Below are 12,718 nucleotides of genomic sequence, written 5' to 3'. Positions count from 1 at the left end.
TTTTCTTCTTTTCTTTTTTTTGTAAAAAAAGTCACTTAACTATTTCTATAACACTCAAAAGCTTACTCAACTAGATTTCTCAAACTTTCGGTGGCCAAATACCTTACCCTTTAAAGTTTAAATTCATAAAGTAAAAAATGAGAAAATAGTATTCACGCCTATATAACGCTAATGTATATTAAAAACATACATCTATCCTAAATAATTATTTTTTTGTATTACATGCATGAAATATATCCTTGATAAGACGAAGTTTTAAAGTAAGTTATATAAAATTAAATATTATTATATCTCATAAGTAGACTTGATCGAGTGAATTACACTAGGATATAGTGATTAAGAGATGCAAAGAAAAAGACAAAAAAAAACTATAAGCAAAATGCGAACCTTGCAAATCACTTGATTATGAATGAAATTACAACCACTATAAAATTGTAACACTAATCTTACACTCTCTGAATATAATAAAACAAACAAAATACGAAATAGTATTTCGTCAATATCTATTTGTTTGTCTTAATCTGATTTGATAGGACGAAATTTTAAAGTGAGTTATATATTTTATTAAATATTATTATATTGCGTAAGTAGACTTGATCGAGTGAGTTACACTAGGATATACTAGTGATTAAGAGACGCAAAAAAAAAAAGGCGAAAAAACCACTTGACTATGAATGAAATTACAACCACTATGAAATTGTAACACTAATCTTACACTCCCTAAATATAATAAAACAAACAAAATACAAAATAGTATTTCGTAAATATCTATTTGTTTGTCTTAATCTGACTTGATAGGATGAAATTTTAAAGTAAGTAGACTTGATCGAGTGAATTATACTAGGATATACTAGTGATTAAGAGACGCAAAAAAAATAAAAAGACAAAAAAATTATAAGCAAAATGTGAACCTTGCAAATCACTTGACTATGAATGAAATTACAACCACTATGAAATTGTAACACTTATCTTACACACCCTAAATATAATAAAACAAACAAAATACAAAATAGTATTTCGTCAATATTTATTTGTTTGTCTTAATCTGACTTGATAGGACGAAATTTTAAAGTAAGTAGATTTGATTAAGTGAATTACACTAGGATATATTAGTGATTAAGAGACGAAAAAAAAAAGACTAAAAAACTATAAGCAAAATGTGAACCTTGCAAATCACTTGATTGGGAATGAAATTATAACCATTTTGAAATTGTAACACTAATCTCACACTCCCTGTTTTATTAATAGGAGTATGTTTTTTTAATTCCTGAATTTATTAGGAGTGTCTATTTATTTAATTTTAGATGAAATTATAAGGGGAAAAAGAGGGGGGGAAAATATAGTAGCGTAGTACTATATAGAAAAAGGACCGTTGCGAGCGAAAGGATCGGTTGTAACGGATAGTTTCCTTCAAAAGCTATACCCTCTCCTTGGAATCCAAGAGTCTCAGCCCAACAATTTCTTCACTCCCTCTTTCTTCAGAAATCAATATCAATTCATATTCAAGAAACGCTCTAATTTCTCTGTGTCTCTGCTCCATTTGATCAATTACTTTTTTATACTTCTACAAGCATAGTAAAGATTTTATTTCCATCAACTTAATTATTGGAGAATGGATTTGGGCTGTTTTGATATGGGTTGCATTGAAAAGAAGCCGATGAATGACACTGTTTCTAGTTCGGAGAACAGTCCCTCCGCTTCTACAACGGCTACTTCCAAACTCGGAAAGGTACCACCCGTTACCCTTAGGTTTTTCCAGCTCTTAGATAGTAATTCTCTTTAGTTTTAGAAGATAATTTTCAAATTTCCTTATGTGTTTTTATAGTTGGGTCTGTTTCTGATTCTGGGGGATTTTCCAAAACCCTTGTTCTTAATTAGGAAGAAAGATTTAATTTGACCCCCCCCCCCCCCCCCCATGTTAATCTTGATTCTAATCTATCGTTAGCCACTTGGTTAAAAAATGTGATTTTGTATGTGGGTATAACGGTAATGACGAAACTTAACTCTTCGGTGTGATCGATTATGAGTGGGAAAGAAGTCAGTTGTTAAGTAGGCTTCATGAAAATGTAATTATGTAAGTTTAGGTATATAGTATGATATATCAAGTCTTCACTTTAAAGGTGTATTTCCGTTGTTCATTTATATTCTTGTTTTTGAGGAGTGCACAACAAGGCTATCAAAGTAAGCGACCAAATGAGAATATTTGCTTTGAATTTTTTTTTAGATTTTCACTTAGGTTGGTGTTTTCCAATTTTGGTTTTTAGTTTTGTTTTTTATGCATAGTGCAGATTAAGGCAACGAAAGAAAGTGGCCGGTCAAATTTAATTACTTTTAAACAAAATCACATAAATGATCACTTTGATTGGTATATTTACAACTTTGGTATTTTCATTTTCTTGCTTTCGGGTAGTGCAAAATAAGGCAATCAAAGAAGGTTGCCTGTCGAATCTAGTTGCATTGAAAGTTTTTCTCAGATGTTCGCTTTGTTTGGTGTTTGTTCAGTTTTGGTTTTTCATTTTGTTGTTTTGGAATTGTGCAGACTAAGGCAACGAAAGAAGGTGGCCAGTCAAATTTAGTTTCTTTAAACAAATCTGCATCACAAATTAGAAAGCCCCCTCATCGCAAAACTTCGCCTATAAATTGGTTCCCTCGCAAGAAAGTGGATTCGTATTTGAAGAGGAAAATAAAAATGCTCCAGGTATATTTATATGCTTGTGCATTCTTTTTTTTTAATCGTCAATATACAGAAGGGTACTGATGGTGTTTTTGGCCTGTTACGAAATTTTCAGGAAGTGGATGGAATGAACTCAACCCTTGATGAGACTTTAGGGGATGCTAATCCTCACTACTCTAGAGTATTGAGAGAAAAAATTGCAGTAAGGGAAGCTGCTCAAAGAGCTGTGGAAGCTCGGAAGGCTGCACTGATTGAAGCATCATGGTGCCGAATACTTCAAGCAGCAAGGTGAGCTTTTTAATATTCACATACGCGTAGTTGTTGTTACACTTACGTTAGATCTGGAGATTGAGGCTCCAAAAACGGTTCTTCCTGATACTATATCTGAAGCAGTTGTTTCAATTCCTTAAGGATATGCTACTGAAACAGGTTCTTGCTAATGGGAGAAAAGGGGGGTTAGAACATGGGGGCTATTCTTATTTTACCGGAGGGGTTAGTAGTGTTTTTGGTTAGTAGGTAATCGTGTGTTTTCCTTGTCCAACACAGTAGTATTAGGATTAGTCTTGTACTTCTTATTTTTCGAGATTTTCTATTACTGCATGTTGTTTCCTTCGCTTAAGTTTTCTTGTTATCCTGTTGATGTTATGGTCTGTTGCTACTGCTTCTTTTTACATCTTTCCTTGTGCCGAGGGTCTATTGGAAACAACCTTCTCCACCTTCTCAAGATAGTATACGCAGACTCCACTCATGAGATTACATTGGGTTTGTTGTTGTTGTTTGAATTAGCTACTCCTCATCGTATTTTATTCTGGTTAGAGATTTGTATATCTGTATAAGAAGAAGTTTGAATTTTAAGTAAATTGATTTGCTAATTATTTGGTATTGGAGTGAAATGTGCAAATTGGATACATAAAATTTATATAGCCAATCCTAACTTGTTTGTGATAGAGACATTGTTGAATGATTGAAACAGAACTTACCTTTTCCGTATCTGCCATACAGGATTGATTGTAAAGAAGCAGAACAACTGCTGATAAAGGCAGAAAGATTTTCTGCAGAAGCTTTTGAAGCTGCAACAGCTATTGGAGTAATCTTGTATGACATTCCTGATTGTTCACAGAAGCATTACAAAATAGAAAAGTCACCGGCAAAAGGAGGAGGACCTACAACTCATACAGTTAGAACATCTTTTGAAACTGCATTTGAGGTGGATAAACAAGTAGCAACTGCGCTTAAGGCTGCCCTTCTTAAGCTTGCTAATTGCCCTTCCATGAATAAAGATGAAGTCAAGGAACTGCTGCTCAGAATAAGTCAGAACCCTGAAACAGACGATAATCATCAAGAACTGTCCGAGTTCTCTTCAGAATGTGAATCAGATACGGCTTCTGAATTTGAGAGCCTTTGTTCTGAGGTCACCCTTTGTTCTGAGGTCACAGATTCAGAGACAAAATCTGTGCAAAGGAAGTATAAAAAGAGGCAAGCATGTGAAAAGTTTAATATGCCAAATCTTGAGGAAATGATGCTGGAAAGACTTAGATGTTTGCAAGAAGATGAACTTGCATCTCTTGCCACTATAGTTGCAACTTGTGGGTTGAACGCTGCTCTAGCTGAAGCAGAAAAGAGCAAACCGCATGTTTCAGGGTCCGCTGCTAATGACAAATCAGAATTATCCATTGGAGAAGGAGCAGTTGAGGGATATAATTTGGATGGGAAGACAAGCAGGACAAATGAGGAACTTCCGAGCCTGGATAAGTTTCTGGTGAAGCGGTTAACAAGACTCGAAAGGGAGGTATTAGAAGCCAAAAATGCTAGGAGTGAAGCTGCTGAAAAAAGTGAACAAACGCGAGATAAATCTGGCAATAAAGTGGTTCATGATTCAGGCCATGATCTGGCAAGTATTCTCAAAAAGCCTTCTTCAAAATTTGAAAAGGAAATTGAAGAGGCTAAGAACAACTCCGAAGTGTTGTTAAAAAGCAAGTGTAAAGCTTCAAATAGCAATGTGCATTCATATGAGGTTCCTGACTTTGGCAGTGTGCTTGTTAAGCACTCCTCGAAGCTTGAGAAAGAGATTGAAGAGGCTAAGAGGAAAATTAGTGAAATAGAGGGCGATAATTCGAACAGATTGGGTATTGTGGCAATTGGTCGAAAAAAGGAACATGAAATGGAAGTTCCTAGACTAGAAGATTATCTGGTGAAACATATGACAAGACTTGAAAAGGAAGTTCAAGAAGCAAAAAATAGGAAAAACACTGCAGAACCGATTGCCAATGTGTCTGAAACTACCTCATTGGTAGGAAAAGAAAATGTTGACCAGAATGTAAATCATGATACAAATACAGATGGAAATCCTTGTAATGGAGAACAACCATTAAAGGCAGCAGGCAAATTGTCAATCGAAGATGAAAACAAAGAAGCAGCGGATAGTCTGGACAAGATCCTAGTAAAGCCAGTTCATCGTTTGCAAAGGCTTAAAATGCAAGAATCATCCACAAGAAGTGAATACGTTGCACAGAGACGTCAAAGAAAGATTGAAGCTAATGGTGCAACAGACTGCGAAAGTTTGGATAAGATTTTAGTGAAGCACGTCTCGAAGCTTGAAAAAGAGAAAATGTCTCTTCATGCAAAGGAAAAAGACAATTTGATGAATGTAAAGAAGAGGGACACGATTGGTAAACAAATGGGGAGCAGTGAAGGCAGTTTGGACCAGATTTTGGTGAAACACAAGTCCAGACTTGAGAGAGAAAAGATGGCCGCTGTTAAGCAGGAGGATGATGATCAGGTAAGACATTCAGTTACTCGGAAAGAGAAAAGGGAGAGAGAGTTGCAAGAAGCTTGGGGAGGCTTAAGTCTTGGGAACTCTATGCGTCCTCATATGTCTAGACTTCAGCGGGACAAGGCAAGTGCACTATTCTTTATTTTATCATATACTGATTTATAACCAAAACTACTGCAAATTATGTTCTTTTTGCAGCCTCCTATGACATTTTCATGTTCTTTCTGTAGGCTGCCTGGCAAAAGGCTGAAGAAGAGGAGAGGAAGAGAACCGTGGAGGAAGTGTGAAACTCTGAGCCATTTCACTTTCTTTTAATTATGCTTGTGCGACAGATTAAAGGATGAGCATACAGAACCATGATATGTTTTTTAGATTAGAAATTTCGTAAATTCTTTGTTTTCCTTCTCCCATGCTTTTGTACATTCTCGTATAGTGGTCTCGTGCTAGATGGACTTTTTTGAGGTCAATACAGTTAGAATGCTACTTTGTTTCGCTTCAGAATGTGTCACTGAAGGTTACAATTTAGAGAAGAGTGCTGCAAATCTGTTTCGCTTCAGAATGTGTCACTGAAGGTTACAATTTAGAGAAGAGTGCTGCAAATCTGTACAGAACTGGTAAAGCTGTTGCCATGTGACCAGGAGGTCACGGGTTCGAGCGTTGGAAACAACCTCTTGCAGGAATGCAGACTCTTGTAGTCCCGGCACATAGCGGTAGCTTAGTGCACCGGGCTATCAGTTTTTATTTATTTATGAATGAGTTGTGAAACCAGTAGAAATGTTTGTCTTCATCCCTATGAACTAACAAACCTGCTTTTATTACGGCAGTTATGAAAGCAAAGTATGAATTTATAAACTTGAATGAGTTGAACTTGGCTGAATTGATTCTGATAAGCTTTTTGACGTGTCATCACTTTTTTTGTAACATTTGTTCGCTTTCTTTTGGGAATCAACCCGTTAAGTCAGCGTCCTCACCAGTGACATGTTAAGGCCTAATATCAGAAATAATTGCATCACATAAAGGATAAAGTGAGAAAATTTTGGCTGTATCTCATGTAGGCATTCTACTATAATGATCCAAAGTTGAAGTAAACCTAAAAATCATGTCTTGAACAAAAAATTTAAATCATGTAAAGGAAATTTTCTCAAAGAACGTGGCAATCTCTTGAAATCAAAATGGACTTAACCAAGAATAGAAGTTATAGAACGCCATGAAACCAAATGATTCATATCCTTTTAGTCTCGCAAGCTAGTGAGATTAACTCTTAGTTGTTGTTTATACACTTACGAAGTATGATGTTTGGCAAGAGTTTTTTTAGGAATTAATGTGATCTTTCCCTTTTATGAAAGTCGGTATCTTACTTTCGAAAGAAAGTCGCAACCCACTTGAAGTTAGTGTAGGAAGAAATGTGAGTTTCTTGTAACCTTTAATTTTAAGAGAACTCATAATTTTCTCCGGGGAACAAATTACTCAGCATGGGACATCAAATATAGTAGAATAAATAAAGAAGCTTCATATAATCAAATCTAGCCAATTTGAAACTAAGACATCATTATTTGATTTCATCAATTTGGGTCCTATAAAAGTTAGTACTAAAAGATTAATTTCTACTTTAAGGAGTATCTTTTTCCAAAATGATCATTAAATATAAATACTTACTATAAAATCCAACTTTTAACTTACAATACATTTTTCAGGGTGGAGAATTACATGATAAAGTTAAAAAAGAAATCTTTTAGCTGGCACTCTGTTTTTTCCTCATCTTTTGCCAGTTAGTTCTTAATATTAATAAACCTTAAATGTTCCAAAAGATTTTTTTTAAAAAAAAGGTTCCGACTTATAGGGTAGAAACAATTTTTTTATTTAATTAACTAAGAAATATTATTGAGTTTGAAATTTCAGTTGAGAGTTGAGAGTTTGTTACACACAAAAGTCATAATCATGAATTGATGAAAGGTAGCCCCTACTTGACACGCTTAGAAAAAGCTCACAGTGATAGTGTGAACACTCATCCCCAGTACAAACAAACACTGTCAATAGGAATTAGTAAGGACAGCTTCCAAATTTGACTTGACTTCTCATATAACACACTCTTATTGGTTTTACTTTTACTACTACCTGTACTTTTGCCTAGTTCACTTCTCACTTCCACCAATTTTCTCCTCTCTCTCTCAATGGCTTTTCCTTCCTCCTTTCTCTTCTTCTTCTTCTTTGTCACCATCCTTCTATCCCTGTCCCCTGCTTTCTCCACAAATTCTGAAGGTAAATTCACTAAAACTTAGCTATTCTACCCCATGTATTTCTTTTGTCATTCCTAGGGTTTAAAGCTTTTAGCTTTATGTTACCATGTGAACCCCTCTTTGGTTTTCTTTTCTTTTCATTCATTAGTGTATACCTTTTTTTCAGTTCAAGGGACTTGAGTTAAATCTTGAAATGAACTTATATAAACGTAGAATAAAGGTTAAATCTTGAAATGGAAAAATCTTGTTGTGTTCATCTTTCAGGAAATGCGCTACATGCTTTGAGAAGTAGACTCTCTGACCCCACAAATGTTCTACAAAGCTGGGACCCTACTCTTGTTAATCCTTGTACCTGGTTTCATATCACCTGCGACTCTAATAATCATGTTATTCGCCTGTAAGATGCAACACCAGTTTCTAATTTCTGTCACTTTTTTCTTTTGTTTTGTGTTCCCTATTGGCAATTCATATAAGTAATTCTTTTTATGTTGAATTTTTTGCAGGGATTTGGGCAATACTAATATTTCTGGAACATTAGGACCAGAGCTTGGTGAACTCAAGAATCTACAGTACCTGTAATTTTTTCTTTTTACCTCTTTTTTTTTGTTTCTTGTCTCAGCTTTAGTATCTCCTGTTGGCTGAACTGAAACCGTGGAAAAAGTAACTGAAAAGGGGCTTTTGTTAGACAAAGAAATGCGTATAGATTATTGTCACAAGATTAATGTTGTTTCTGTCTTCAAGTTTCTTGTGTGCTTCTTAACTTGCAAGTTTACTACTTTGTTGTGTGTCTTGAAGGTGACGGGCAAACTTTTTTCCTAAATTGCAGGGAACTTTATAGGAATAACTTTGGAGGCAAAATCCCAAAGGAATTGGGTAATTTGGAAAATCTTATTAGCATGGATCTATATGGCAATAGATTTGAAGGCAACATTCCCAAGTCTTTTGCTAAATTGAAGTCTCTTAGATTTTTGTAAGTATTGTCATTCAACGATTCATGAGTTTGACAATTTTTGGCAGGCATTGATGTACTAAAGATTGAATTTTTTTCATGTTATGACTACAGGCGGTTAAACGACAACAAACTAAGTGGTCCGATTCCAAGGGAACTCACCACCCTCCCCAACCTTAAAGTTTTGTAAGTTCTGTTTTAAATGCAAACCTCGAACCGCTTGAAACCTTCTTTTTAGTTTCATATTTTGCTACGAAACAGGAAAAGACAATCAAACAATGTGGTACTGATTTCTGCTTGAGTGAATCTTTTAAATCTCATTGTTGCAGTGATGTTTCTAACAATGATCTTTGTGGAACTATCCCTGTTGATGGCCCCTTTGGAAGCTTTCCTATGGAAGGGTATTCGCTCCTGTCATTTTTTCTTCCTTCTTGAATATTCACTTACAACATGTAACATGCTCTAGCTATCCCCGGATATGGAAGTGGTTCATTCTATTGGTGGAAGTTATTTTAAGCTTCATTTTGTTAGCTGTTTCACTTTTGGGGGGGGGGGGGGGGGGGCAGTTCTATTAAAAGGCCAGTTGCATCATGCAATAATTGTGTTTTATGGTTCATAGACACAGGTTCTAAATGCAGAGCCTTGCATTATTGATCTGATCTAACCTATTGCAAAGATAATCTTCTCTCAAGTCATTAGTTAGTAGTTTGGTAAATTTGGTTGATTGGTACTGATTGGTGAAACTCTTATCCTGGTTGGTGTGAGTGCAACTACATGACTTTATGAGACTGTCTAGCCTGTAAAATGTAAATTGCACATCTACTATATGCCTCGGATCTTTATGGGACTATTGGTTGTTGGTCTCACAAACTATTTCTATTCACAGACTTGACTTGTTGAATTAGGATGATACAAACGACCCCAAGTGTACCAGTTCCTCAAATTTATCATCTTGGATCATGATAGATCATGGTAATAAGTAGAGATGTGATATTTGTGCCACAACCAGACTTATAAAATCAAAATCCAAATCCTAAACAGAAAAGAAAATGAGCTGCCCTGGTAGATTCATATGTTTTCTTAATGTTGTGTAATGTTATGAGTTCTACTACTTCTAGTGAAATGAGCAAATCAATGGTTCTGCTTTATACTATGCATTTTTCTTTTTGGGAAATCGGTGGTCTCCAAGCTAGCTTGCCCCTCGATTAATCTACCATGTACCTACTATCTCCTACCAGCACAGGTACTAGGCTTCAAACAACTTGGTCATTATAGTTTAGACAGATGGGAAGAAACCACCCGACATTTTTTGCATCTAGTGGGATTTGAATCCTGGACTTCCATGGCCTTTTGAAATCTAATTCTTTTAGTCTGAAATAGTAAGGTCCTCTCTGCCGGGAACATCCTCTCTACCTTCTCAAGGTAGGGGTAAGGTCTGCGGACGCACTACCCTCCCCAGATCCCGCTTGTGGGATTACTGTATTTGTTGTTGTTGTAGTAAGGTCCTTTCTGATGAGAGTCTGAACTGCCTTCTGACTTTACCTTCTTATGTGATCATGATTCAAAATTTGTGCTTTGAGACCTAACAAGTGATAACATTTTCCTCTTGTTTCAGTTTTGCACACAACAGGCTCAATGGACCTGAGCTGAAAGGACTAGCGCCCTATGACTTTGGATGCAAAGAGGTCAAACTATAGTTTGATAGCAGCCCTCGGAAGGCTGCTTTACGGTATCATAACATACCTACAATATTTTATGTATTGTATATGTAGTTTGACAGTGTTAAAAACCTGAAGCCCAATACAGGTCATGTTAGCATCAGCTAGCATATAATGTTCTTTAAAACCATCTCTAAAACTCAACTTCCATCTGTAACTTGGCACCAGAAAATGGCGCTGGCTAGCTGAGTTTTAAACTTGTTAAATTAAGTGGTCGATGGTTTTGAAATGAGTTTTCTTCTCAAAGTGTCATTAGACTTTAGTCGGATCAATGATCTCAAGTATAATTTATCTTTGTTTTGTGCCAGAGAGGTACAATGTAACAGCCTAGCCCGCCACCCCTGACTTTACACATAGTCTCACACACAAGAGGCATGTTGGGCATAGAAGTTAACAAGTCTTAGACCCTAGTGACGCGTTTTAAACCGGTGAGGGCATGGGCCCAAAGCGGACAATATCACTAGCGGGCTGGGCTGTGACCTACAACGTCAATACCCCATATCCATGGTTGAATTGATAATTTCAATGGTAGACATAATGCTATTGGTCATAGCATAAGAAGAAAAATTGAAGCTAAACATACAAATCATTTCTTCCCATTTAACTGAACCGTTAGACGACTAGAGTTAGAATATCATTTGTAAAAATTGCTAGTCTAAAGCGGATGGAAGAAATGTACTTTTTAAATTGTCAAATTGACTAATTTCCTAGGGAAATTTTGATGTAAATCAATCAAAATGTCGACATAAAAGAACAGATTCCGCATTAGTTTGTAATCACAAAGTTGACCCTTTATAAAAGTAACAAAGTTTATAAATCACAAAACAAGATTCCCATGTTAATAAGTACGTGACTACTATCAAGTATGAACAAGACAAAAGTAAAATAATTCTTGAACGCGGGGGACTACAATTTGGCAAGTGAAGTGAAGCTAACTTAAAGAACGGGGGTCGTCCTAGAATTTTGCAAGACTTAGAGGACTCAGAAAGCAACGAATGAAGTGAGCTGGAAGTCCTAAACACGTGTTAAAAGGAGGATGGAAGTACGGAATCATGTCTTGTTGATGACGTGGCTGTTACCTTAAATGCTGGAAACCCTTCAATGCGATTCGGCGTGTGAGCCGATTTTCTGTAATCGCTGTTCTAAACAAATTGTTTACTCTCGGGTATTGCCTTTTCTTTTTTCCTTCTCTTTCTTTAAGTAAATATTTTAATTTAATTTAAGTAATTGCATTAGCATACCAAATTGCTATCACTATAGAAATAACGAACGTGATTATATAGTTCATCATCCACCCAACTTCTTTTATTTCGCAAAAGAGATAGGACAATGGACTTTTTCCCACTTTTAATTGGAGAAAAAAAGGGAGTCAAATAATTTTGATAAAAGGTGTAAAAAGTAATACAAACACATGTTTTTGTTTTGCAAAAGAGATGGACGATATATATATTTTTTCATTTTTGAAATTTTGCACTTTTAATTGGAGAAAAAAGGGAGTCAAATAATTTGGACAAAAGGTGTCAAAAGCAATACAATGATATATATGTCTTGTGCATACGCACATAATTAACAAATTGTAGCATGTGTAATACTATTATTTGTGCATGTCGATGTGTTCTATTAAAACTATATTTTTATTGAGTGAGTTATGTGTAAATTAGTCTACTACCATATAGAAGCTCAACAGTTTCCTTCAAATGTGTATATTATATCTTAGGTCATTATTCACAATCTAAAGGTTTGAACAAAAATGTAATACTGTGTAATAATATCAAATGAACGCAACAATATGAAGCCACTATTAAATTTTTGACGCCTAGAGAATTATGATGTCATAAAATATTTTAAAATAAGTATCTCGAAAATAAAGTCCAAGTTAAAAGTTCAATTGTAATTACTTTTCATTTTTCGATCCTTATAAGATACTATTTGTAATTTCTAATTCTGTGAATGAATAAATTCCTCCTAAATCCTAATTCCTAATCACTCATTCATTTAGAAAATCAAAATGTTATTCATTGTTCAAGCGCCATTTTAGTAGATAGAATTTAAAAATAAAGTCCAAGTTAAAATTACTCCTTTATCTCAAAATATGATCCAATTACTCGTATATATTGAGAAAAGCAAAATATCACTCCGTTCGTTTCAATTTGGTGTACATTTGAATAAGCATGAAACTTATGAAATTTAAGAAAAATATAAAAAAAATTAAAACTTGTAGCTTTAAATATATCATAATATTTATATGCTATTATAAAAGTTAACTTAATTTAAATTTAAAAATGTCATTGAGCCCTAATGTTAAGTGCGAGTGGGGATGTACATGTGAATGTAAATAAGGGAAGTGCTAGGTAAACGACGATGACC

General features: G+C 35.1%; 2 protein-coding genes across 3 annotated transcripts; both read left to right on the top strand.

Annotated features, from left to right (window-relative positions):
* The first annotated feature begins 1,388 nt into the window (after window positions 1-1,388).
* Window positions 1,389-6,316, top strand: LOC104091736 (uncharacterized). Of its 2 annotated transcripts, XR_685253.4 has the most exons (6): window positions 1,389-1,729; window positions 2,540-2,698; window positions 2,790-2,962; window positions 3,677-5,570; window positions 5,678-5,961; window positions 6,020-6,316. XR_685253.4 is itself a non-coding variant. In XM_009597139.4 (5 exons), the coding sequence occupies exons 1-5, from the start codon at window positions 1,613-1,615 to the stop codon at window positions 5,732-5,734; spliced, it is 2,400 nt and encodes a 799-aa protein (XP_009595434.1). In that variant the 5' UTR covers window positions 1,389-1,612; the 3' UTR covers window positions 5,735-6,316. The 2 variants fall into 2 exon arrangements, 1 of the variants encoding a protein (XP_009595434.1); XM_009597139.4 differs by having other exon boundaries at window positions 5,678-6,316.
* Window positions 6,317-7,539: 1,223 nt separating this feature from the next.
* Window positions 7,540-10,583, top strand: LOC104091737 (leucine-rich repeat protein 2-like). Its single transcript, XM_009597140.4, has 7 exons — window positions 7,540-7,706; window positions 7,949-8,081; window positions 8,188-8,259; window positions 8,511-8,654; window positions 8,748-8,819; window positions 8,963-9,034; window positions 10,249-10,583. Exons 1-7 carry the CDS (start codon window positions 7,619-7,621, stop codon window positions 10,328-10,330), a joined length of 663 nt encoding a protein of 220 aa, XP_009595435.1. The 5' UTR covers window positions 7,540-7,618; the 3' UTR covers window positions 10,331-10,583.
* The last annotated feature ends 2,135 nt before the right edge of the window (window positions 10,584-12,718 follow it).

The sequence above is a fragment of the Nicotiana tomentosiformis genome, chromosome 1 (genome assembly GCF_000390325.3).
Source record: "Nicotiana tomentosiformis chromosome 1, ASM39032v3, whole genome shotgun sequence".
Lineage (NCBI taxonomy): Eukaryota > Viridiplantae > Streptophyta > Magnoliopsida > Solanales > Solanaceae > Nicotiana > Nicotiana tomentosiformis.
The sequence above is the reverse complement of the archived record's forward strand: the minus strand, read 5'-3'. Positions and strand labels throughout refer to the sequence as shown.

What these genes read in the sequence shown, in the direction of transcription:
- LOC104091736 (XM_009597139.4), top strand. Translation starts at nt 1,613, where the DNA reads ATGGATTTGGGCTGTTTTGATATGGGTTGCATTGAAAAGAAGCCGATG. An exon ending in GGAAAATAAAAATGCTCCAG is followed by an intron (nt 2,699 to 2,789) that starts GTATATTTATAT and finishes CGAAATTTTCAG; the next exon opens with GAAGTGGATGGAATGAACTC. An exon ending in CTAGACTTCAGCGGGACAAG is followed by an intron (nt 5,571 to 5,677) that starts GCAAGTGCACTA and finishes TTCTTTCTGTAG; the next exon opens with GCTGCCTGGCAAAAGGCTGA.
- LOC104091737 (XM_009597140.4), top strand. Translation starts at nt 7,619, where the DNA reads ATGGCTTTTCCTTCCTCCTTTCTCTTCTTCTTCTTCTTTGTCACCATC. An exon ending in CTCCCCAACCTTAAAGTTTT is followed by an intron (nt 8,820 to 8,962) that starts GTAAGTTCTGTT and finishes TCATTGTTGCAG; the next exon opens with TGATGTTTCTAACAATGATC. An exon ending in GGAAGCTTTCCTATGGAAGG is followed by an intron (nt 9,035 to 10,248) that starts GTATTCGCTCCT and finishes CTCTTGTTTCAG; the next exon opens with TTTTGCACACAACAGGCTCA.